The 27,550-nt window shown below is 49.8% G+C and overlaps 1 protein-coding gene across 3 annotated transcripts in view; it reads left to right on the top strand.

Moving 5' to 3' along the window:
- KLHDC8A (kelch domain containing 8A) overlaps positions 1–27,550 on the top strand; it is a 110,930-nt gene that overhangs the window by 62,995 nt on the left and 20,385 nt on the right. For all 3 annotated transcript variants that reach the window (XM_069633148.1, XM_069633146.1, XM_069633147.1), the window contains exons 4-5: positions 118–333; positions 451–552. In XM_069633148.1, coding sequence (XP_069489249.1) covers positions 118–333; positions 451–552 — 318 coding nt within the window. The remainder of the gene's footprint in view (positions 1–117; positions 334–450; positions 553–27,550) is intronic.

Raw genomic sequence — 27,550 nt, 5'->3', positions numbered from 1 at the left:
TAAATATAGAGGGGTCAGTGGTGCAAGACGGACTGTAGCCTCCTTCACAGTCACACTTTTGTCCACGCAAGATAGAATCATTGTGACCTTTTATCTCCTCGTACCTCTCGCTGTCAGGTGGAAGACAGTCGAAGTATGCCGTCAACGCCTTCGAAGTGTTCGACATCGAGAATCGGTCATGGACCAAGTTTCCCAACCTTCCCAACAAGAGGGCCTTCTCTGGAGTGGTCATGACTGATGAGAACCTTTACAGCTTGGGCGGCCTGCGACAAGGTGGCACCTACCGGCGTCCCAAGTTCACCAAGACCATGGACATCTTCAACCTGGAACAAGGTGAGCCTCGATGCGTGGTTTCCTAGCCGAGGGCCGGCCCAATGCGTCATCTGCCCCAGGGGTCCTTTGAATGCACAGCAGGGCTTAATTTTGCAATTTCTGGCCCCATGTCTGCAGGCGGCTGGCTGAAGACTGAGCGATCTTGCTACCTGAGGAACAGGAGGGCAGACTTTGTCACTGGTTACCTTAAAGGGAGGCTCATCATCGCTGGAGGACTTGGTCAGTATTCTCGTGTAACCTTAAAGAGTGATGGATGGAAAAGCTTTGAATTAATCATAACCATTGGCCTGTGCAATGGGTAGCTTTGTACTTTGATGGATGGGAGATATGCCTTTTCAGTGAAGTCTGGTCGGTCTTACATTTTGGGGAGATTTCTCAGTACTTACAAATCAGACCAAAGTGGGCCGATAGGCTGCGGCCAGAGTGGGTCAGTACGATGCGGCCAGAGAGGGTCGATACGCTGCGGCCAGAGTGGCTCCCGATTTTAGTACAGAGAAGGTTAAAGGGCCAGCAGACCTGGATGCCCACTGACCACAGAGTCAGCTGAGAAACTCGGGCCTAACGCATCTGGCTTCGAGATTTTCCCTTTTCCGAAACACTTACACAATACTTGGCCTTGAGAAACCGCAAGGGATTGTGAGAAACGCGTCGGTCTGAGAATAATTTGTCTGACCTTAATTCGCACCAGGCTTACTTATTTAACGTGTATTACACACGAAGACACTGCTCTCCAAATCCTGGCTTTTTAATGCACCCCCCCATTCTTAGACCCCAATCTAGTGGCACACTATCCCCATTAAGGGCCAGATTCTGCAGTTCCGGGCCCAAACTCCTGGGTTCCGCACTGCAAGAAGATGAAATGTATTTAGCAATCAGCACTAAATAAAACATTGTTTAAAGGTGGAGAGGGAGCCAAAGGGTTAGAACACGGCTTATTAATTGTCCCAGACCAGCACTGTAACTTGGAATGCATGTTCTCTAGCAGAAAATCTGGGCTTGGGGGCGTAAACCCAGAGTAATGAGGAAGACCCCGCTCCTTTCTGCATATCCCCTCTGAGTCCTTAGTGCCATTCTGCCAGAACTTAAATAAATATCTTTTCATAAAAGGCCTTGATTAGCGCTTGCCCTCACTGTTCCCCCCCCCAGGATTCCCCTAGTGATCCAACAGCAGGGGACATGGGATTCCTTGATCCAGGCCCCCGTGATCCAGCCCCCCCCCCAGTGATCAAACAGCAGGAGACACAGGAATCCTCGATCCAGTCCCCCCTAGTGATCAAACAGCAGGCAACAAAGGATTCCTTGATCCAGTCCCCCTAGTGATCAAACAGCAGGAGACACAGGATTCCTTGATCCAGTCCCACCTAGTGATCAAACAGCAGGAGACACAGGAGTGCTTGATCCAGCCCCCCCCAGTGATCAAACAGCAGGAGACATAGGAGTCCTTGATCCAGTCCCCCCTATTGATCAAACAGCAGGAGACACAGGAGTCCTTGATCCAGCCCCCCCTAGTGATCGAACAACAGGCGATACATGAGTCCTTGATCTAGTCCCTGCTAGTGATCAAACAGCAGGAGACACAGGAATCCTTGATCCAGTCCCCCCACTAGTGATCAAACAGCAGAAGACACAGTATTCCTTGATCCAGGTTCCCCTTAGTGATCAAACAACAGGACACACGAGTCCTTGATCCAGTCCCTGCTAGTGATCAAACAGCAGGAGACACAGGATTCCTTGATCCAGTCCCCCTAGTGATCAAACAGCAGGAGACACAGGATTCCTTGATCCAGTCCCACCTAGTGATCAAACAGCAGGAGACACAGGATTCCTTTATCCAGTCCCCCCTAGTGATCAAACAGCAGGAGACACAGGAGTCCTTGATCCAGTCCCCCCTAGTGATCAATCAAACAACAGGAGATACATGAGTCCTTGATCCAGTCCCCGCTAGTGATCAAACAGCAGGAAACACAGGAGTCCTTGATCCATTCCACGCTAGTGATCAAACAGCAGGAGACACAGGATTCCTTGATCCAGTCCCCCCTAGTGATCAAACTGCAGGAGACACAGGAGTGCTTGATCCAGCCCCCCCCCAGTGATCAAACAGCAGGAGACATAGGAGTTCTTAATCCAGTCCCCCCTAATGATCAAACAGCAGGAGACACAGGATTCCTTGATCCAGGTTCCCCTTAGTGATCAAACAGGAGACACAGGAGTCCTTGATCCAGTCCCTGCTAGTGATCAAACAGAAGGAGAAACAAGATTCCTTGATCCAGTCCACCCTAGTGATCAAACAGCAGGAGACACAGGAGCCCTTGATCCAGTCCCTGCTAGTGATGAAACAGCAGGAGACACAGGATTCCTTGATCCAGTTCCCCCTACTGATCAAACAGCAGGAGACACATGATTCCTTGATCCAGGCCCCCGTGATCCAGTCCGCCCTAGTGATCAAACAGCAGGAGACACAGGATTCCTTGATCTAGTCCAACCTATTGATCAAATAGCAGGTGACACAGGATCCCTTGATCCAGTCCCTGCTAGTGATCAAACAGTAGGAGAGACAGGAGTGCTTGATCCAGTCCCCCCTTGTGATCAAACAGCAGGAGACACAGGATTCCTTGATCAAGTCCCTGCTGGTGATCAAACAGCAGGAGACACAGGATTCCTCGATCCTGTCCCCCTAGTGATCAAACAGCAGGAGACACAGGATTCCTTGATCCAGGTTCCCCTTAGTGATCAAACAGGAGACACAGGAGTCCTTGATCCAGTCCCTGCTAGTGATCAAACAGCAGGAGACACAGGAGTCCTTGATCCAGTCCCTGCTAGTGATCAAACAGCAGGAGACATAGGAGTTCTTGATCCAGTCCCCACTAGTGATCAAACAGTAGGAGACACAGGATTCCTTGATCCAGGTTCCCCCTAGTGATCAAACAGCAGTAGACACAGGATTCCTTGATCCAGTCTGCCCTAGTGATCAAACAGCAGGAGACACAGGAGTCCTTGCTCCAGTCCCCGCTAGTGATCAAACAGCAGGAGACACAGGATTCATTGATCCAGGTTCCCCCTAGTGATCAAACAGGAGACACAGGAGTCCTTGATACAGGAGACACAGGAGTCCTTGATCCAGTCCCTGCTAGTGATCAAACAGCTGGAGACACAGGATTCCTTGATCCGGGTTCCCCCTAGTGATCAAACAGCAGTAGACACAGGATTCCTTGATCCAGTCTGCCCTAGTGATCAAACAGCAGGAGACACAGGAGTCCTTGCTCCAGTCCCCGCTAGTGATCAAACAGCAGGAGACACAGGATTCATTGATCCAGGTTCCCCCTAGTGATCAAACAGGAGACACAGGAGTCCTTGATACAGGAGACACAGGAGTCCTTGATCCAGTCCCTGCTAGTGATCAAACAGCTGGAGACACAGGATTCCTTGATCCGGGTTCCCCCTAGTGATCAAACAGCAGTAGACACAGGATTCCTTGATCCAGTCTGCCCTAGTGATCAAACAGCAGGAGACACAGGAGTCCTTGCTCCAGTCCCCGCTAGTGATCAAACAGCTGGAGACACAGGATTCCTTGATCCAGGTTCCCTGTAATGATCAAACAGGAGACACAGGAGTCCTTGATCCAGTCCCTGCTAGTGATCAAACAGTAGGAGACAAAGGAGTCCTTGATCCAGTCCCTGCTAGTGATGAAACAGCAGGAGACACAGGATTCCTTGATCCAGTCCCCCCCAGTGATCAATCAAACAACAGGAGATACATGAGTCCTTGATCCAGCCCCCCTAGTGATCAAACGGCAGTAGACACAGGATTCCTTGATCCAGTCCGCCCTAGAGATCAAACAGCAGGAGACACAGGAGTCCTTGATCCAGTCCCCACTAGTGCTCAAACAGCAGGAGACACAGGAATCCTTGATCCATTCCACGCTAGTGATCAAACAGCAGGAGGCACTGGATTCCTTGATCCAGGCCCCCATGATCCAGTCCCCCCCAGTGATCAAACAGCAGGAGACACAGGATTCCTTGATCCAGTCCCACCTAGTGATCAAACAGCAGGAGACACAGGAGACCTTGATCCAGTCCCCGCTAGTGATCAAACAGCAGGAGACACAGGATTCCTTGATCCTGATCCAGTCCCCCCAGGTGATCAAACAGCAGGAGACACAGGATTCCTTGATCCAGGAGACACAGGATTCCTTGATCCAGTCTCCGGTAGTGATCAAACAGCAGGAGACACAGGATTCCTTGATCCATTGCCCCCTAGTGATCAAACAGCAGGAGACACAGGATTCCTTGATCCAGGAGACACAGGATTCCTTGATCCAGTCTCCGGTAGTGATCAAACAGCAGGAGACACAGGATTCCTTGATCCAGTCCCCCCTAGTGATCAAACAGCAGGAGACACAGGAGTCCTTGATCCAGTCCCCCCTAGTGATCAAACAGCGGAAGACACAGGATTCCTTGATCCAGGTTCCCTCTGATGATCAAACAGGAGACACAGGAGTCCTTGATCCAGTCCCTGCTAGTGATAAAACAGCAGGAGACACAGGATTCCTTGATCCAGTCCCCCCTAATGATCAATCAAACAACATAAGATACATGAGTCCTTGATCCAGTCCCCCCTAGTGATCAAACAGCAGGAGACATGGGAGTCCTTGATCCATTCCACGATAGTGATCAAACAGCAGGAGAAACTGAATTCCTTGATCCAGGCCCCCGTGATTCAGTCCCCCCTAGTGATCAAACAGCAGGAGACACAGGATTCCTTGATCCAGTCCCACCTAGTGATCAAACAGCAGGAGACACAGGAGACCTTGATCCAGTCCCCGCTAGTGATCAAACAGCAGGAGACACAGGATTCCTTGATCCAGTCCCTGCTAGTGATCAAACAGCAGGAGACACAGGAGTTCTTGATCCAGTCCCTGCTAGTGATCAAACAGCAGGAGACACAGGAATCCTTGATCCAGTCCCCTCCCCTAGTGATCAAAAAGCAGGAGACACATGATTCCTTGATCCAGGTTCCCCTTAGTGATCAAACAGGAGACACAGGAGTCCTTGATCCAGTCCCTGCTAGTGATCAAACAGCAGGAGACACAGGATTCCTTGATCCAGTCCACGCTAGTGATCAAACAGCAGGAGACACAGGATTCCTTGATCCAGTCCCCCCTAGTGATCAAACAGCAGGAGACATAGGAGTTCTTGATCCAGTCCCCACTAGTGATCAAACAGCAGGAGACACAGGATTCCTTGATCCAGTCCCCCCTAGTGATCAAACAGCAGGAGACACAGGAGTGCTTGATCCAGCCCCCCTCCCAGTGATCAAACAGCAGGAGACAAAGGATTCCTTGATCCAGTCCACCCTAGTGATCAAACAGCAGGAGACACAGGAGTCCTTGATCCTGTCCCTGCTAGTGATCAAACAGCAGTAGACACAGGATTCCTTGATCCAGTCCGCCCTAGAGATCAAACAGCAGGAGACACTGAATTCCTTGATACAGGCCCCCGTGATCCAGTTCCCCCTAGTGATCAAACAGCAGTAGACACAGGAGTCCTTGATCCAGTCCCCGCGGGTGATCAAACAGCAGGAGACACAGGAGTCCTTGATCCATTCCACGCTAGTGATCAAACAGCAGGAGACACTGAATTCCTTGATCCAGGCCCCCGTGATCCAGTCCCCCCTAGTGATCAAACAGCAGGAGACACAGGATTCCTTGATCCAGTCCCACCTAGTGATCAAACAGCAGGAGACACAGGAGACCTTGATCCAGTCCCCCCTAGTGATCAAACAGCAGGAGACACATGATTCCTTGATCCAGGCCCCTGTGATCCAGTCCCCTCCAGTGATCAAACAGCAGGAGACACAGGATTCCTTGATCTAGTCCCACCTAGTGATCAAACAGCAGGAGACACAGGATTCCTTGATCCGGTCCCCGCTAGTGATCAAACAGCAGTAGACACAGGATTTCTTGATCCAGTCCACCCTAGTGATCAAACAGCAGGAGACACAGGAGTCCTTGATCCATTCCACGCTAGTGATCAAACAGTAGGAGACACTGAATTCCTTGATCCAGGCCCCCGTGATCCAGTCCCCCCTAGTGATCAAACAGCAGGAGACACAGGATTCCTTGATCCAGTCCCACCTAGTGATCAAACAGCAGGAGACACAGGAGACCTTGATCCAGTCCCCGCTAGTGATCAAACAGCAGGAGACACAGGATTCCTTGATCCAGGCCCTGCTAGTGATCAAACAGCAGGAGACACATGATTCCTTGATCCAGGCCCCTGTGATCCAGTCCCCTCCAGTGATCAAACAGCAGGAGACACAGGATTCCTTGATCTAGTCCCACCTAGTGATCAAACAGCAGGAGACACAGGATTCCTTGATCCGGTCCCCGCTAGTGATCAAACAGCAGGAGACACAGGAGTCCTTTGTCCAGTCCTTGCTAGTGATCAAACAGCAGGAGACACAGGATTCCTTGATCCAGTCCCCCCTAGTGAACAAACAGCAGGAGACAAAGGATTCCTTGATCCAGTCCACCCTATTGATCAAACAGCAGGAGACACAGGATTCCTTGATCCAGTCCTCGCTAGTGATCAAACAGCAGGAGACACAGGATTCCTTGATCCAGGCCCCCCTAGTGATCAAACAGCAAGAGACACAGGATTCCTTGATCCAGTGCCAGCTAGTGATCAAACAGCAGGAGACACAAGATTCCTCGATCCAGGCCCCCCTACTGATCAAACAGCAAGAGACACAGGATTCCTTGATCCAGTGCCAGCTAGTGATCAAACAGCAGGAGACACAAGATTCCTCGATCCTGGCCCCCCTAGTGATCAAACGGCAGGAGACACAGGATTCCTTGATCCAGTCCCTGCTAGCGATCAAGCAGCAGGAGAGACAGGATTCCTTGATCCAGTCCCCGCTAGTGATCAAACAGCAGGAGACACAGGATTCCTTGATCCATTGCCCACTAGTGATCAAAAAGCAGGAGACACAGGATTCCTTGATCCTGATCCAGTCCCCCCTGGTGATCCAACAGCAGGAGACACAGGATTCCTTGATCCTGATCCAGTCCCCCCAGGTGATGAAACAGCAGGAGACACAGGATTCCTTGATCCAGGAGACACAGGATTCCTTGATCCAGTCTCCGGTAGTGATCAAACAGCAGGAGACACAGGATTCCTTGATCCAGTCCCCCCCAGTGATCAATCAAACAACAGGAGATACATGAGTCCTTGATCCAGCCCCCCTAGTGATCAAACGGCAGTAGACACAGGATTCCTTGATCCAGTCCGCCCTAGAGATCAAACAGCAGGAGACACAGGAGTCCTTGATCCAGTCCCCACTAGTGCTCAAACAGCAGGAGACACAGGAATCCTTGATCCATTTCACGCTAGTGATCAAACAGCAGGAGGCACTGGATTCCTTGATCCAGGCCCCCATGATCCAGTCCCCCCCAGTGATCAAACAGCAGGAGACACAGGATTCCTTGATCCAGTCCCACCTAGTGATCAAACAGCAGGAGACACAGGAGACCTTGATCCAGTCCCCGCTAGTGATCAAACAGCAGGAGACACAGGATTCCTTGATCCTGATCCAGTCCCCCCAGGTGATCAAACAGCAGGAGACACAGGATTCCTTGATCCAGGAGACACAGGATTCCTTGATCCAGTCTCCGGTAGTGATCAAACAGCAGGAGACACAGGATTCCTTGATCCATTGCCCCCTAGTGATCAAATAGCAGGAGACACAGGATTCCTTGATCCAAGCTCCCATACATTGCATGGGGGAACCGCCTACGTGTGCACTTGCATGTAAAGAAATCAGTGTATAATGCTATTGAAATTGTCTGTACGCCTCCCTTTTGTGTTTTCAAGTGCAAACGGAGTAAATGCTTCCTGCCATTTGCTCATGGCAAGCAGCATCTACAATGTATTCTTAGCGCCTGCTTTGCTAGTGTAAAAAGCAGGTGGATTCCATAGGAATTAACAACATTTACATCAGCATGAAAACGTCACGCTGGCACAAATACTGGGGTATTTGTACGGTCGAGAGGATGGGGGCGGCAGAAACGGAAATTCACTCCATGCTCAGCTCTCCACCTTACACATTGATGAAAATGTGGTGTAATGTCAAATGTATGTGCACATTTTTTCCACATCCATTTCACGCTATGGCAGTCTCAACTTGAGTCCAAAAGAGCTTTGAGAGGTAGGTGAATTTGATGCCTGTAAGTGCTCCTAAAAGAATTGTCGCTGGATCCGCCTCCTTTCACAATAACTGAACATGAAATTGGAGCTCGAAGGAACACTCTGCCCTGCAGGCTCTGGAGAACAGATTCTCACCACACAAGATGGCTGCGTAGGGGAAGACTAGAGGACACTGTTCAAACCTGAAACAAATCTTGATGAGATCATAGGGCAGAAGGCAAGGCGCAGAAGCGTATCCCCCGAGAAGGTCCAGGGTGACTCTGGCAAAGTCCTGACCTAAACCCAAAAGAAACTGCGTCGCCCGCGTGTTGAAAACTGATCGTCTTCTGTTTCATAACTATTTCTTACCTAGCTGCCTAGGGTACGTCACTGGAATATCAAAAGGGCATGCAAGCTCACTGCGGCCCCAACACGCGCTTCATTTCTCCACATCGGCAGCAGAAGGAAGCTCATTGTGGTCCAGTGGTCCAACCTCCAGAAGCAAGCTACCGTGCAACCTCCTCAGTCACTCCAGCCATCGCAGAGCAACATGTGTAGCTGAAGAAGCTCATTGTGGTCCAGTGGTCCAATCTCCAGAAGCAAGCTACCGTGCAACCTCCTGAGTCACTCCAGCCATCGCAGAGCAACATGTGTAGCAGAAGGAAGTTCATTGTGGTCCAGTGGTCCGATCTCCAGAAGCAAGCTACCGTGCAACCTCCTGAGTCACTCCAGCCATCGCAGAGCAACATGTGTAGCAGAAGGAAGCTCATTGTGGTCCAGTGGTCCAATCTCCAGAAACAAGCTACCGTGCAACCTCCTGAGTCACTCCAGCCATCGCAGAGCAACATGTGTAGCTGAAGGAAGCTCATTGTGGTCCAGTGGTCCAATCTCCAGAAGCAAGCTACCGTGCAACCTCCTGAGTCACTCCAGCCATCGCAGAGCAACATGTGTAGCTGAAGGAAGCTCATTGTGGTCCACTGGTCCAATCTCCAGAAGCAAGCTACCGTGCAACCTCCTGGGTCAATCCAGCCATCGCAGAGCAACATGTGTAGCAGAAGGAAGCTCATTGTGGTCCAGTGGTCCAATCTCCAGAAGCAAGCTACCGTGCAACCTCCTGAGTCACTCCAGCCATCGCAGAGCAACATGTGTAGCTGAAGAAGCTCATTGTGGTCCAGTGGTCCAATCTCCAGAAGCAAGCTACCGTGCAACCTCCTGAGTCACTCCAGCCATCGCAGAGCAACATGTGTAGCAGAAGGAAGTTCATTGTGGTCCAGTGGTCCAATCTCCAGAAGCAAGCTACCGTGCAACCTCCTGAGTCACTCCAGCCATCGCAGAGCAACATGTGTAGCAGAAGGAAGCTCATTGTGGTCCAGTGGTCCAATCTCCAGAAACAAGCTACCGTGCAACCTCCTGAGTCACTCCAGCCATCGCAGAGCAACATGTGCAGCAGCAGGAAGCTCATTGTGGTCCAGTGGTCCAATCTCCAGAAGCAAGCTACCGTGCAACCTCCTGAGTCACTCCAGCCATCGCAGAGCAACATGTGTAGCAGAAGGAAGCTCATTGTGGTCCAGTGGTCCAATCTCCAGAAGCAAGCTACCGTGCAACCTCCTGAGTCACTCCAGCCATCGCAGAGCAACATGTGTAGCTGAAGGAAGCTCATTGTGGTCCAGTGGTCCAATCTCCAGAAGCAAGCTACCGTGCAACCTCCTGAGTCACTCCAGCCATCGCAGAGCAACATGTGTAGCTGAAGGAAGCTCATTGTGGTCCAGTGGTCCAATCTCCAGAAACAAGCTACCGTGCAACCTCCTGAGTCACTCCAGCCATCGCAGAGCAACATGTGTAGCAGCAGGAAGCTCATTGTGGTCCAGTGGTCCAATCTCCAGAAGCAAGCTACCGTGCAACCTCCTGAGTCACTCCAGCCATCGCAGAGCAACATGTGTAGCAGAAGGAAGCTCATTGTGGTCCAGTGGTCCAATCTCCAGAAGCAAGCTACCGTGCAACCTCCTGAGTCACTCCAGCCATCGCAGAGCAACATGTGTAGCTGAAGGAAGCTCATTGTGGTCCAGTGGTCCAATCTCCAGAAGCAAGCTACCGTGCAACCTCCTGGGTCAATCCAGCCATCGCAGAGCAACATGTGTAGCAGAAGGAAGCTCATTGTGGTCCAGTGGTCCAATCTCCAGAAGCAAGCTACCGTGCAACCTCCTGAGTCACTCCAGCCATCGCAGAGCAACATGTGTAGCAGAAGGAAGCTCATTGTGGTCCAGTGGTCCAATCTCCAGAAACAAGCTACCGTGCAACCTCCTGAGTCACTCCAGCCATCGCAGAGCAACATGTGCAGCAGCAGGAAGCTCATTGTGGTCCAGTGGTCCAATCTCCAGAAGCAAGCTACCGTGCAACCTCCTGAGTCACTCCAGCCATCGCAGAGCAACATGTGTAGCAGAAGGAAGCTCATTGTGGTCCAGTGGTCCAATCTCCAGAAGCAAGCTACCGTGCAACCTCCTGAGTCACTCCAGCCATCGCAGAGCAACATGTGTAGCTGAAGGAAGCTCATTGTGGTCCAGTGGTCCAATCTCCAGAAGCAAGCTACCGTGCAACCTCCTGAGTCACTCCAGCCATCGCAGAGCAACATGTGTAGCTGAAGGAAGCTCATTGTGGTCCAGTGGTCCAATCTCCAGAAACAAGCTACCGTGCAACCTCCTGAGTCACTCCAGCCATCGCAGAGCAACATGTGTAGCAGCAGGAAGCTCATTGTGGTCCAGTGGTCCAATCTCCAGAAGCAAGCTACCGTGCAACCTCCTGAGTCACTCCAGCCATCGCAGAGCAACATGTGTAGCAGAAGGAAGCTCATTGTGGTCCAGTGGTCCAATCTCCAGAAGCAAGCTACCGTGCAACCTCCTGAGTCACTCCAGCCATCGCAGAGCAACATGTGTAGCTGAAGGAAGCTCATTGTGGTCCAGTGGTCCAATCTCCAGAAGCAAGCTACCGTGCAACCTCCTGGGTCAATCCAGCCATCGCAGAGCAACATGTGTAGCAGAAGGAAGCTCATTGTGGTCCAGTGGTCCAATCTCCAGAAGCAAGCTACCGTGCAACCTCCTGAGTCACTCCAGCCATCGCAGAGCAACATGTGCAGTGAGGCACGCTCACACAGTCTGCGGCAGTGGGAGCCAACACAGTCTAATACTCTGTGTCGTTTCATAAGAATAAAGATCCTTTTCCTGGGAGGAGGGGCCCATATCTTTTGGTTGAGCTGGAAGGAAAAGAATATCCATATGAAGTACCCCCAACATCCTATCCTGTAGCCAACCAAATACCACATAGATTGATGTACTGGTGAAGGAACGATCCAATGACACATCTTAACAATGCTGAGCCGAGGAGGCGCTCTGAGGATGCAAGAAGTCGACATGAGAACGGTGGTGAACGCTCTAGTCTTTTTCCAATAGCTGAAAGCAATCCAAGCCATAAAAAAGGACAAAACTCGGGGAGAAGCAGTGGGTGTTGGAGGAGCCATGGAAGCAGATGAGAGCGACAGAGGCAAAGAACGCCTAGTGAACAAGCCGACAATTATTCGACCAACTCGTGGCTATTGTGGAGAGTGGAGGACTGCTGGGGGAACACGAGAAAAGTTCAAAAGGAGATGCTGCCGACCCAAAGTGAGAAACCAGAGCTTTACAGGTGCATAGATCCCAGAGTTTTGCGGCAACGAGCCAGACAACCCACTGAAGCCGACGAGCCCTGAGAGAGAGATTTGGCCATGGAAGATGGCGGGAGCCCTACCTAGGAACTCGACGACTGCTCCCAAAGAGGTTGGCCTCACGTGGAGGCACCGCCGACACGAGTGCTGGAACCTAGCGGCTCCGGCAGTCACAGAATACTGGGATAACAAAGTAAACAATCCTGTGCAGCTGGCAAGAAGATATTGAGTGAACAGTGGCTACCCCTTTGGCCTGGGATAGGCACTGAGGACAGGGTTTGGCAAAAACCTCACATAAGTAGCTGTGTGACAATGCTGGAAACCACAGTTAGCACTGGGCAGGCGAGTGAACCCGGACTACCGCAAGAGGGTAGAAGAATAAAGAGGCACTCTAGGAACCACAGTTAGCCACACCACACCCCTTCCTCATCACAATGGTTGGACAGACAACTACAGAATACTTGGCAGGTGAAAAAAACAAGCACGAGGTAGAACCGAAAACATCTAAGGGAAGTTGGGGAAGTCCCTTGAAGAAGGCTGTGCAAGAAAATCAAGCGTAAGAAGGTAGAACCCGAAAACAACCCAGACGGCAAAGATAACCACTGGTCATCCTCTTTGTAGCCGTATTTTGAAACAGGAGAACTTTGTCCCTTTAGAACTTTGTTTATTTTGTGCATTTTGGAACTCTGGCTTAGAAAGTCTCGAACTGTTAGAGGAAAGGAACAATTCCTATAACATCAAGACTGATGGATTATCAGTTTACACTGGAACTGATGCGAAATGTACTAAAACAAATAGGCAAGTTAAAACCCAGTAGAAGTTTAATTTTTGGGCACCATTTGGAACTTTTATTTTGTAAATTAAGAAAGAAACTTAAGTTATTGTGAGAAATCAACTTCCGGGGCACCAGTGGTCCAGGGATGAACATCGGTTTCTCAACCATCAATCAGCCCCACACCCCTAGTACACCAGAAGGGATCCAAACAAATTAGAAACACAAGCAAATTATAAACTTCCTTGTCCAGTTTTTGTAACATGGATGGAACGGCAGGCTTATCTCCGCAAAGTCATGGATCGTTGGTTAGTTGCAACACACGAAAATACAATTATTACCCAATGATAAAAGGGACTGTCCAGTCAAGGTTGTATACAAATATCTACTTTATTATTATTCAACAGGCAGTTCTAGCAACACTACGAATTACAGGAATGTAAAGGAATGCAGAGGACAGACAGTCTCAAGAATGTTAAATGTTAAAGGTATTTGTACCGCGCACCGTCACCAACAGAATTGGTCCCCAGGTGCTCTGGCGGATCTGTAAATGATAAGGGGGGGAATGGTTAGTAGGGTGAAGAGAGAGTAGAATAGTGAGAGGAGTTGTGTTCTGTTGGCATCTTCAACTTGGTGTACACCGGGTGCTGAGCTTTGGTGCAGGCATTGGATCGGTGTCAGTCCGCGTGTGCTGTTGCTCCGGCTTATGTGTTGTTGCAGTGTTGTGAAGTGCGTGCGGCTTGTTGTGCGAGAGATGGTTGTGTGAGTTTTTTGAGTGAGATAAGTATGCAGAGTTTGAGCTTATATTGGTTAGTGGGTTACATGACCTTTAGCATGCTAACATTCACAGTTTTGTCTACGTGTGGCACTTGCTGGCCTTCACATGTGGGCATGCCTACATTCACAGTCTTTTCTAGGTGCGGTGCAGGCTAGTGTTTAGAAATCTGTCTAGGTGTGGGCATGCTAACATTCCTAACTTAATCTGGATGCGGCGCAGGCTGGTGTTCTTGATTCTAAGTGTGGCACCTGCTATCATTCAAGTTTCATCTACGCGCAGGCATGTTATCCTTCAATCAATCCTATCTAGATGCGACGCAGGCCAATTGTCCACAATTCTAAGTGTGGCCTGTGCTAGTCTTCACGTTTGCGTAGGTGCTGGCATGCTAATATTCAGAGTCCTATCTAGATGCAACGCAGGCTAATATTCACAAATCTAAGTGTGGGCATGTTGACATTCAAGTTTCCCCTAAGTGCGGGCATGCTAACATTCAAGATCCTATCTAGATGCAACGCAGGCTGGTATTCATAATTGTATCCAGGTGCGGGCATGCCAACATTCAAAGTTCCATCCACATGCGATGCAGGCCAATATCCACAACTCCATCTAAGTGTGGCCATGCTAATATTCACAATTCTATCTAAATGTGTCTGCCGGTCTGGATATCGTCCGTCCGGTACGTACAAGTTGGTGAGTCACTGGAGGGCTTTCGCCTGGGTCTAAGTATGTGATCAGTCTCTGGAGCCTTCCTTTAGTGGCTGTTTTCCATGATATCTTATGCTCTGTCGAGTGGTTGGTTCTTTGGTTTGAGTGTTTGTCCAATTTGAGAGAGGCCGAGGTTGGGGTTATTTTCATCGAAGAAGGAAAAGGGATGCACTCTGGATTCTGACAGGAGGGTAGTCGGTGAAGTACTTAATCACAATAGTTCAATGATACCTGGCTTCAACACAAAGGGAGCAATGGGTCTTAAACTGTCTCTCGCGGCCTTCAGAGAAGGACCAGGGGGACAGAACCACAATGTACCTTGTGCTTGTAGGTGTTCTTTCTGCTCTACAGGGTCGAGTTGGTGTCAGGGTGCTTTGCAGCTTCTGTGACATAGTGGAGACAGCTGCGGGTATCAAGTGGCAAGACAGTTTGGCAAGCAAAGCTGGACGGGTGGCTGCAGGCTGGCCTATACAGCGGCTCAGGGTCAGGAATCATTGTCTCATTGCTGGTCGGTAGTTCTGAAGCACTGGCTAAGACACCTCAGATGGCTTTAAGCGAATGTGGCATAAAAGTCAGCAGTGCAGTTGATTGCAAATCAAGGGTCTCGACTTGCTTTAAAAATGTCCTTTAAGGCGGATGTCGGTAGATGCTCGTCTATGCGCTTCTCCCAGCTTCTTCACTGGTCTTGTGTCGTCCTTTAAGGCAGGCAACCAAAGTTGAGGAGAGTGTTGCAGGCAATGGCCTTGTCCTTGGTTTGGTTCAGAGACTCTGCCACTTCCCACCTAGGAAGCTTGCTGCAGAGCCTAGCGGGGCACGCAGTGTGCTGGCTGGATAACGGTTACCGGAGATGCTGGAGGGTCCTCTGCATTCAGTATCTCCCTCTGTTCCCTGGGAGATGTTTAGGGGAGCGGTCTTGCTTCCCTCTTGGGGGCCTGGCCTTCCTTTACTGGTGGAAGATGTAAGACAGACTGTACCTTCAGCCCGGGACCAATGCTGAGTTCTTCTTGTTACTCCTTGCAAAGTCTTCAGATCTGCCCAAAAGAGGAGCTTAGCCCTCTTTTAAAGACAAATGGGTCACAGTTATTGGTGTAGGCTAAGCCTACTTTAATGAACCAATCCTGGGTCCCCACCAACAATCTCCTGTATGCATGAGGTCATAACCAGAGTGCTTTGCCACAGGAAAGGTAAAGGGGTGAAAACATGTGATACGAAGTCCTACCCATCTTCCTGTCTGTTGTAGATGAGAGTCTCTCTGGTTAATGGATCTCTCTGTGGTTCCTGATTAAAGCAGCAGCTCTCCCTTGAAGCTGCAGCGAGACCAGACTATCTGGCTCCTGAAAACCACATTTTGGTACCTGATGAATGGGGTCCCCCTCCCCGGGAGGCCTACTGTTAATATGCAGTCCCAGACATGACAGCTCACTGTAAATTGATACGGAGGGTGGGAGCTGGCTTCAGGTTGACACAGTTGCATATGTAAGGTTGTTGGGGTTTCTGGCCTCCTTTGTTACCCTCTGCAGCCAGGCCCATTGTGGGCCTGTTTGATGTACACTCTGTTCGTATGTTAATTATGTTAATCCCTGCCACTAGCTGCTGGTCTCAACAAACTGACAGTGCAGATCCATGGAGCCTTTGTTAGTTAATTAGGCTGGCATCTTGTACTCCTCCTGTCATATCCCAACTAAATATTACAGAGGTGACTGTGTCTGTAGGCGGTGTCCACCAAGAGTGTACAGGTCTATATGTATGTCGTGCAGTGAGCATAGGAATATGTATGAGGATTAGCCCCACACATTTTCCGGATTTTGAACTACCATCATTCAATATCATTTAAACATTTCAAAAAAGCCCAAGCGTGCACTCCCCCACCGTGAGGATGGTCAAATTCCTCAGATATACACTTTTGAAGAAACTTTTTCGCGGTGTGCGGCACAGTGTGTCAGGTGGAGTCTGGAGGCGGACCGCTGTGTCTTTTCCCCGAGGATTAGCGCGACGAATTTGTGAACTTGTGAACTTTGAACTGTGTCTACATAACCACCACACAGGCGCGGAGCGCGGCGCGGTGTGCGGCACAGTGTGTCAGGTGTCTGGTGCCTGGCGTCGGAAGACGGACCCCAGAAGAGGATCGGCGATCGGTGACCAGAAGGCGATCGGTAGGAAGAGCATTGAGGTACTACTCCCCTCTTCCCCCCCGTCCCCCGTTTCCCTTTCCCCTTTTCTTTTCCTTACTTTCCCCGTGATCCTCGTGAACTTTCTTCCTGCCTCTGGCCGCTCTTAGCCGCTCCCAGCCGCAGCTACAGCAACGCCATTTGCACGGACGTCCGCACGGACTGCGGACGGGAGTGCGCATTCATCTGTCCAGCAGGCTTACCAGATCGCCAGCTCCACCATGACATCGCCGGTTTTCTCCAACGAAGCAGAATCGGGTCGATGGATGCGCAGTAACAAACTGCAACCTGAACCCGCACCTGACCGTAGTACCATGCCTGAGCGAGTCACGCCGACCCCCTCAACTCAGGCTCCCCCCAGTAAGCATACCGCTGCGACGAGTGATCACGAGTCTGAGGCCGTCGGAGGACGACCCAGGCGGGGGTCTGCCTGGCAGGGAGTGCTCTTAGTCGAAGAGGCCTGTGAGCTGAGGTCCAGGCAGAGACCACCCCAGTGGGCGTTCCCAGGAGAGTCAGGGGTTGAGGCGGAGAAGCCTGAAGACAAAGGCACGCAGCGAACCGAGAGGTCGGCAAATGGCAGGTCGACGACAGTCGCAATTCACAGCATTAACGTGCCACAACCTAATCTGAGCATTTGCCAGGACACGACACCAATACTAGCAGAGCGTCATAGCAGGGGGGCCAGCACGGTGACATCAAAAGATGAGACAACCCCGCGCGACGAAGAAAACAACGACGACTCTGTTTGAATGTCCAAATTCTTCAGGCCAGGCCTCTTCTACTGAATCTAGAACAGCCAGCAAATCCATTATTGAACCTAGAAGACCGAAGTGCCAGGAAAAAAATGGAAATGCAAGCGCAAAAACTACTGATGTGTCAGCAAAGAATTATGAATTCATGTCATCACTTGACCTCGGTTCTGAATCCGAGATGGAAGACGACAAAAGTAATAAAAAAAACCAAGAAGGTTCTACGAGACCAAGAATCTTCAAAAAAACTATGAAAGATAGACCGAAAGAGAAGGTCTTTGACGGAAAGGCCTGTGTAAAAAAAGGGCGGAAAGCCGGCCCTAAAGTGCCAGTAGGAGGCAAGGAGCCAATAAGACCACCTACACTCCCCTCGTTGAAGGATTACTTCTTAAAACATAGTAAGAGGAAACTGCACTCTGACCAAGAGTTGTCTGATGCGGAAATACTGGAGGCGACACAAGAACCCCCGCCAGTAAACAAAATCCGTAAAACAGACTTAACTGAGAGTAATCCAGCACCCAAGATCAAATGGCATGCACGGAAACCTTCCAACGAAGACGGGGCCCTAGTTGGAACAAGGGTGGAGGCCTGCCTGCCGAACAGCTCGCTCAAATCTACGCCTCGGTCGGCAAACTCTCGGCTGGAGCTCCCAAGGAACTCGGAAGAAGAAGCGATCACGGACGGATCGAGCCCATTGCTTATCCTGGTGGGTGAACCACCTCAAACAACAAGACATGAAGAGTCTAGCCTCGTGCAGATGGACTCTTTAAATGGTCCCCGACTTACAGATCCTGTGAAAGAACTACCAGTGGCAAAACAGGATCAAATTTCGCCACAGAGTGCGTGCACAGAGGTGAGGGACAGACCATCAATCAGAACAAGACATACCCAGGCAGAAGACCCCTACGCTTGGACCCGTCCTTATATACAGTCCAACAACAACAGAACATGGGCGGACACATCCGCAAATAACCGAGAGTCTGTATCAGCACTGGAAAAAAACCATATGGAAAGGAGACAGCAGCAACAAACCGAAAGAGGCTCACACACGCCAAATAGACTAAGAGGACAAAGCGATATGTCGGGAGTGTCTGACAAAGAAACACCATCAGCCAAAAAAAAGACGGACCTTCTAACCATTATGTCGGCACTCACAATAGCCCTCAATCCATTTAGCAAACTCTATGAATCCATCCACGAAGCTCTAAAGGACAATACAACAATGATTACTGCACTAAAGGATAAATTGACACTTTTAGAAGGCTTTGTAATGGCCACAGACCAAAACTCAAAAAACATGCAACTGAGTTTTGAAGAAAAGATAAAAAGTCTGGGAAAGGAATTGTCAAGCATTACCCCCAGAGCTCAACACATTGCCATATTAACTACCAGCAGTACCCAGACTGAAGACGCACCTATAAAAAAGGACATAGCTGCAATTTTCGCAAAAGGATCAGCGAAACCGCGAGAAGCGCTCCCAGTGGCAAGACAAGAAATAACAAAGCCGATCAGTGCGAAAAACCGGACAGAAGGGCCGCTCCTGCGTATCCCCAGAAAGGGGTCACCAGCATACGCAGCTAGTCCATCAACCAGTACTCAACTGGCGTGCGCAAACCTGCAATACCCCAGCCCTTCCACAACAAGGGGAAAAAAGGGCAACAGTAACCCAGACATGGAGAGTGGTCAGAAGGACTATGACCAGGCAGCACGGTCAAATAGGCCCTGTGGCGCAAGCCCCGACCCAGATTCTCCAAATGACTGCCAGCTGGTGGAATGTGCCGACGCTACTTCACCACCACCTGAAACCTCCCGATTTGAGGATTCAAAGTGCCCACCTACAGATGAGCGAAAAACAACAAGGCGGCTTAGTCCGCCGAAAGAAGCGAATGTGGGTTCTAGGAGGGCAAGCCGTCGGGAAAGGCAGCGCTCAAGCTCACCCAGTCTGGGATTAGAAGCGATAGAAGGCCTAAAAAATAAAGAAAGGAAGTACATCGAGAACAGAGAATTCGAAAAGCTCGCTTGGAAGTCTCGAACACAAGAACAGAGAAACCACCGAAGACCTTCGCTCAAAGACCATAGCAGACGCATAGAAACTACTGCTAAAAAAGAGCCAAAACTCACTGACACTTCCCTATTTAAATTAGAGCAAATCTCGGCAAGAGACAGCTACATGGTTCTAAACAGAAGAACGGTACTAAAAGTAATATCAAAAGTAGATAAACTCCGGCACCTGTCAACAAGTGATCTGGTTCTGGTAGAGCCATATCATAGAGACCACAGAGCCAAATCCTACCTGCACGTAAGATCTAATGCTCTAAACGAAGGGCCCTTAGAAATATCAAAAGAGCTTCAGCGTATGGGCCTAAAATTGGAAAGATTACAGACAAGGAGAAAGGAGATGGGAAAGGGAGTAAGGACAGAAGAAAGTCTTGCGCCAAGATGGAAAACAGCCAAAAGTTCCATCAGCTTCAGAGGAAAACAGAAGAAGAGTCTTCCCGCTAGACCGTCAAAAAGAAGAGTGGAGAAACCAAGGCGATTATCCTCCGAAAAGGCCCAGATCCAGCAATAGGGCTCAGAATGACCCCGGTCGACGAGAGGGAAGTCCCAGGGCTCATCAACTAGGCAGCGACCCGATAGCGCGGTCCAAGCAATTCGCACCGGCAACAACGGCATCAAAGTCTTGGAAATGGATCGCTGACACCTTCGGTAGGATGAAAAAGGATTAGCAGCTAACCCATGATGCCGTCTCTGCGAAGAAGCCGATTACCAACAAGGCCCAACACTGGGAAGAAACGGTGCTTCAGATGGCGTCATGGAACACGAGAGGGTATTACCACTTAACTCAACCAAGGGGTACAAATTGGAATAAATTTGACCTAATCTGCTTCCAAGAAACTTGGCTAACAGACAAACCATCGCTGGAAGGATTCATAATTGAGGTATCTCTAGCCCAGAAACCAACGGTGGGCAGACCTTCAGGCGGACTACTAACCTCTATACGTCTGGGCTCAGGAATCGTTATGAAAAGGAAAATCAGAGAGGAGTACGGCATGTTAGCCACAATGGCCAGTTGGTACCATCAAGGCCAGGGCGGAAAGGGGAGGCTCTGCTCTGACCTTGCCATACTCAACCTATATTGGAACCCCGAGAAAACTGCTACAAAAGACTTCTGCAACCTAGTGGCAGATACCATCGATGACATCAGAATCAGTCACGATATCCCCAACTTCATCATCTGTGGGGAGCTGAACCCCAAATGTGGATCATGCTCAACAGACGAGACGGCGCTCCCAGCCCTGAGAAAAACAGATGAGAGAGGCATTGCATGGCTAGCCCTGATGAGGTCTAGACAGTTGTGCAATGTTGCCACACTCCAAGAAGGAGGCTCGTCATTCCCCACCTGGGAAAGAGAATCCATACTTCCAAGAATTTGGAGTCAGAAGAGCAACTGAAAGTGACCACAACCTCCTGCACCTATCTTGGAGTGGAGAAGTGAAAGACCGACCAACCTACCCCTTTGAAATCGACACGAACAAGCAGCAAAATCGAACCCGCCTTACCTCGGACAACATAATTGAAGTAAAGTAAAGATTGCGCAAAAAACTATCAACCCCCAACAAGGGTTCAGATGGCCAACATCCGGAATACGTATCATTACTGATACCACATAAAGTGGACTTTGTTGGGAAAGTTCGACATCATCCTCCACATGCCCACATCTTCAATGCTGCGGTTGTAATGAAACGCAAAGAACTCAGAAAATTAAAACGAGTAGCGACAAAAAATCACAATGAAGAATCTTGGAAAGTCTACCAAAGGGGGAAAACAATATACAAAGCATGGCTCATACAAGAACGTCAAAACTTATATCAGAAAGACGCAGAGGCGATGTTGAAAATTGGGATCTCCAAAAGTAGTCGTGACTTCTGGTCCTTACTAAAATCTGTCAATGGCCAGAACCCCCCACAGATTCTAAGCAACGTTACAGAACAGCAGTGGAGCTCATATTTCACCGATCTATACGCCCTGCCCTCAGTCGGCATCCTGAAGAGTTTAGCTCCACAACAACTAGGAGGCCTGAGAGAGCCTTGGGTGAACGTGGCTGTCCTGGAAGACATCGCAAGAGCAATCTCACGTTTGAAGAGCTCCAGGGCCCCAGGCCCGGACGGTCTCACCAACCTAGATTTGAAGCAGCATCCCAAAGCTTGGGCGGGCCTGATTTATGAGCTGTTCGAGCAATGGTGTAAACAAAAACAAATCCCGAAGACTTGGACAGAGGCGGTCCTTGTGCCGATCTATAAAAAGGGGGTCAGATCGGACCCATGCAACTATAGACCGATTGTCCTACTAGACATTATTGGGAAGATATTTGCCTCATTGACACTCAACCACTTTAAAGATTGGGCCAAACAATCGCCGCTGCTAGACATTTTTCAGACTGGCTTCCAAAAAGGAGCTGGAACAGCGATAAATATCCTAATCTTGAACACTATCAAGGCGAGAGTCAAAGGAGGTGCCCCAGGAGTATATATGGCCATGATTGATCTATCCCAGGCGTTTGATACTGTGGACCGAGCCAAACTGTGGGCAAAGCTAGAAAACTGGAATTGCCCAAAACCAATCCTGGACCCAATCAAGGCCCTCCACTCAAAAACATCGCTGAGAGTGAGGTTGTGTCAACAGGGAAGCCTATCGGACCCAATCATTACTGAAAGAGGGGTCAAACAAGGCTGTCCCCTAGCCCCAGCGCTCTTCATCACCTTTATTGGCGACTTTCAAGAGACCGAAGAATCGGTTCGAGCCTTTCCTCCCAAGCTGGGTGATGTGAAAATGTCTAGACTGTGGTACGCGGACGACCTGATCTTGCTGGATCAAACGCCTATCGGACTCCAAAGACAGATTGTCAACTTATCCACATATATGGAGTCCAACAACTTAAAGATCAATTCGCAGAAAACAAAAATCATCTCCTTTCACAAAACCTCTAAAGATCACAAGATAACATACACATGGCATCTGAACAAAACTAAAATTGAGTCTGTGAACGAATTTAAATACCTAGGTGTGATGATCGATAACTCCCTGAAAGACAACTCACTCCTGAATTCATTATGGGAAAGAACCCGCAGCCTCACATCACAAACCCGTGCTGTGGACAATAAATTTGGAAAATTTTCGTGGACCCCAGTCATTCAGTTCTATAAATCCAAGGTCTTACCAGCTTTAACTTAAGGAATGGCGGCAAATCTGTCCCTACCAGCGGAAACTTGGCCCAAGCTAGAAGGATACCTTTGGAAGTCTGTCCTAGGACTCCCAAAATCCGCACCTATGCCAGCCATTCGATAATCCAGAGTGCGGTCCAACTGTACAGAAAAATCCTGTCTCCTGACTCATTACCAATCTTTCAACTTATGAAAACTGAAATCATAAATGGCTCCAGCAAACCGCTTCTGGCCTGGGTAAACAAAATACATGGAAAACTGGAAGAAGTGGCCTGCTCAACTGAAACACTTCTCAATAACCCTGGAAGGGTAAAGAAGAAACTGGACGATCAAGACTGGATTAACACCGCTGAAAGAGTCTTCCAATACAAATCATTAAAGCATCTACCTCCCACGCACAATCGGCTAAGGGTCCCTCTAAAATACTGCGAAAAATTTCCAGAGAAGAATCTGAGGAAGACATTCATGAGAGCACGACTGAACCTACTAAGCACAAGGGAAATTTTAGCGGCTCGTGAGGGCGCCTCGGACAGACATTGCCGCCTATGTGGAGATCCTACCCAAAAAGAAACTATCTACCACCTCCTAATGTCATGTACAGCCTTAACAACAGAAAGACTAACATATCTGGCACCACTTGCATCAAATGAAATCAGACTTGATGAAGAAACCCGCTGGAATAGGCTAATCTCTGGAGACTCGCCCAGATGGTCTAGGATGACTGCCAAATTCCTGGACGTTGCTCTCAGAAGGGCTAACACTCCGGTCGAACGCGACCATCTAGTTGGTTCGGAGCAATAGCTCAGGCGAGCTCGATTAAATCCCGACACGACGGAATCAAGTGGTGTCCTAAGTAGAAAGACTGATTTTGTAAAAACCTAATGGTTAACACAATAAAAAAAAATAAAAAAAAAAGAAACTTTTTCTCTAGACATTATTAGTTGAGCTTTAGTATAGGGTTGGAAATGGGAATTTGGAAAAGACGGTGACTTACATTTATTTGACATTCAGGCTGGCACATTTGTTTATTATCTGGATTCAGGGAAACCCCCTCTTAGACTTAGAGAGAGAGAGAGAGGTATTTTTCCACTCCTGTTTCCGTTGAAATGAAGGTTTGTTGACCAGACCACACCACCTGTGTCGATCTCCGTGCTTCTGGACACTTCTACTGGTAGACAGTGGTAAGGCCAGGAATTTGTGCCAGTATCCGGGTTAAAAGACACGTTCAAGCTGCAAAGCTCCACTCACTTGTTGCCAAGGTGATTTGTCAGACACACGCAGGGGGGGCGCCAGTTCTCTTATATCCCAGGCCTGGTCAGCATCCTGCCATGATGGCACCACTTTAGTGAAGAAGCAGTGGCTCATCAGCGAGGCAGTACCAGTCAGCGGAAGAAGCCACACGGACACTGTCCTTTTTGGAAATATATGGGCACGTTTAATTTAACATTTCTAAAGAAACTGCACACCAAAGTATACACGTAACCCTAAAAAGGTAAATGCAAAATCATGTGCACACATTCTCAACGGTTCCTCCGTGTGACAGGTGGTCCAGGTGGAACTGCTAACTGCGTCCCCCTGGGCGCTGTACAGTGCTAAGGTCCCCTCTACGTTGCTGCGGACCTCCCTGCCATACCCTATGTTGGGGAATGATCCCAGGAGCCACTCTTCTCTTGTCTGACACCTTCCGCCTCCTGTCCCCCGTGCCCCACTTTGGCCACCTCCCTGTTGCACACCGGCTGGGCCGGAGCCACCCAGTGGGAGGCAGACCGAAACCCTCGCCACTGCACCATACCGGCCTCAGGGTCACCCTGGGAGGGGTAAAGCAATGACCACATGGTCCACCCCCACCTGCCACAGGGCCTTGTACCAACCGGTCAGGTGTACTCCCCCACAGCTTGTGTTGTGCATAGTACTGCCCCAAAGTTCTCAAATAATAAATCAGTTCCCTGGTCTGACCAGTGAACGCCATTGTGGTGTAAATTCTCTGTCCCTCTCAGCAGTCGATTGGTCACTACCCGCAGCCGCCCCTGGTCCCCCTCCAGCTGGGCCAGTTTATTCTTCAGTTTTCTTGCTGAAATGTTAAGGCGACTTGCCAAGCACGGAACTCCCCATCTTGTTCTCGGGATGATGTGTGGCCAAGCGATCACAGCTGGCGGGAAAAACCTGCACATCCATCCGAAAAGCGAGACCAGGGCGACTCATAGTTCCTTCCGCCCCATGGGCACCAGGTCATTCCCCCCTACATGCAGGATCACCAAATCCAGCTTGGGCAGTCGATGTGCAGCCTCTCCCGATCCAGTGTATTGCCACCTCTGTGTGCACGTGCATCCTATGGCATTCCCTCACTCTCTTTTGCATCCGCCTTCTGAAGGAGTGACCCATCACCCAGACCAGTATCCTCTACAGACCGCAGAAGAGAACTCTACATGATGAATGGTAAAGGCACTCTTGTTCGTCCCCACTTCTGACATAGGTAATCCGATTGCACCCCCCCCCACCCCTTTCCTGGTAATGCTGCCCCCTGATCTCAGCAGGCCAAGTGTGGCCTTATGTAAACCTTGTAGGCCCCTGTATTCCATCGCCCCGGGTTCATGATTTCGTCCCTCTGAGCCTGTTCTTTACGGCTGTTGTAGCTGCTCCTACTCGGAATGAGTGAGGAGCGAACCCCCTGCCCCCCCCCCCAAGCCTGCTGCTTCAATGGATTTCTGGAAAATAATCCTGAACTGGAATTTTGACCCGACCCGTCTTGGTGCCTGAATAGCGGATGCCCCCCCCCCCCCCCCTCTCCACATTAGGGCACTTCCTGGACAAATTATTCTGACCCCGTTACTAGCTAGGCCGAGTATTGCCCCCTTTCCCTCCTGATCAGTTTTTGACTTTCTGACATAGATTTGCACCAAGGTAAACCCCTGAAACCGGATGTCAGACAGAGCTAGAACCCCTGGCTTTTTTGTCCTGGTGGCGCCTACTACTTCCCTCCCAACCTGAACAGTGCCATCTCATATGCGTCCCTGCATATCGCTCCTAGCGTTTGCACCATTTTCTCTAGATTTTGGGGCTCGAGGGGTCACCTTGAGTCGGTCTTCCTGACCCCCCAGCTTGTGCCAGCCTGTCAGTGCCTTTTTAACAGTAAAAGTACTGTTTGGGCTGACTGCTCCGTGTAGGCCTGCTGAAACCTAATGGCAGCCACTTTCTCTTTAGTTATCCCTACAGAGCCCTCTGTGTTATACAAATGCCCCAGGAAAGCAATCCAGGTGTCCCGGTGAAATATATCGCCCTTCCCCTTATCCCAGCCGAATTCCCTGTACCCCAGAAATGCTCCTTTATATGCGGTCTTTGTATTCTTGGTCTGAGAGCCAGCGGTCAAGGGTGCTGTGCCGGGGCACCAAAACTCCAGAGAGTGTACCAGAGATGGTAACCATCCCCGGAAGTCCTGCATCTTAAAACGAGACAATGTTTCAGCAGTGTTAACGAGCACCCCAGCTACGTTCTTTGATTGAAAGTGCACCCCCTTTTTCCAAACATACCAACACCATATGCTTCTGTAGTCTAAGTACCATGAGACAAGACGCGCTTTGATCGTTTATCACCATCACTACCGACATGCTGTCTGACCAGAAAACCACATGCTTCCCCCGGAGGCCTTCGTCCCATATTGTTTGGGCTGCCAGAATGGGCAACAACTATAAAAATATAACATTCCTAGCAAGTCCACTGATGAACCATGCCTCCGGACACCTCTGCCCAAATCACGTGTTACCCATATTGCCCCAAAACCCACACTCCCTGCGGCATCTGTGTAGAGTCCAATCCCTTCATTAGGGAGCGCATTTTCTGGCCATACTTGGATCCCATTCTAATCCGACAGAAAATTGTCCCAGACCGTGAGATCCCCTTGATAGAGGCAGACATTCTTTTATGGTGGTGTTTTTTCTTGAGACCGCACTTTGCCCCAGCTATGGTGCGCGAAAACGGGCGCCCCATCGGGAAGATCTTAAGTGCGAATTTTAGTTGTCCTACCGCGGGCTGAAGTCGGCATTTACCCTGCCAAGAATGTGATTGTGGTGGCAGGTCCCTCCGTTTTCTCCTGTGCCAATGGGACCCCCAATTATTTTGCCATTTTCTGGAATGCTTGCAAGGTGCCCAAACACTGTCCGCAATGTGGTGGGCCCACAAAAAATGCAATCATCCAAGTAGTGCGCCCCATGTAGCCTTACACTGCCACTTTGTGACCCATTCCAAAAAGGCCTCGAAATAGCTACATGATCTGGAAGAGCCAATGGGCATGCATTTATTTCCCCTGGTAGTAACCTGAAGGCCGATCCTATATCTGCTTGTGCCAGCAGGGCGCCTTTCCCAAGCACCCATAACTGGCAGGGAGCATCGTCAAGGATGCATAGCTCACTGAGCATACTTCCTCATTGATTGCCTCGTTCACCGATGCCCCTTTTGGGAACAACAAATTGTGAATCCTTCTGAACTTCCACTCCTCTTTTTGGGCACAATGCCCACTGGGGGTCAAACAAAAGAGGGGAATGGGGGATGTGTAAATGGCCCTGTATCCTCATCTCTTTCGCTGTTTTTTCCATCAGCACCCCTTTGTTGCTTGATGCCGAGAACTGATTTTTTGGCACTGCCGGGGGTACAAAACCCTGCACTGAGAAAGATTCTACCAATAACTGCGCCTCCTCCTTCCTAGGGCATCTATTAGCCCATAAGCGAAGTGCATCCTGCTTGAATGGGGAGGGCAGGGGGGCCTGTTGCGAGGGGCCGTTACTCATTCTTTTTGTGCTCCCCATGTTTTGCTCTCTTGTTACATCTCTGCTCGGGGTGACCTGGCAACCCGCAGAAAGAGCTTGAATGTTTATATCTGCATAGTGACTTGGTACATGACTTGGAATTGAATACCCAGCACGTGCCCTTATTATCCCCTCAATGGGGGATGG

This window comes from Ambystoma mexicanum, chromosome 13 (genome assembly GCF_040938575.1).
Source record: "Ambystoma mexicanum isolate Mex_15411 chromosome 13, UKY_AmexF1_1, whole genome shotgun sequence".
Classification (NCBI taxonomy): Eukaryota; Metazoa; Chordata; class Amphibia; order Caudata; family Ambystomatidae; genus Ambystoma; species Ambystoma mexicanum.
Note: the sequence above shows the minus strand (reverse complement) of the source record. Positions and strands in the feature narration are given on the sequence as shown.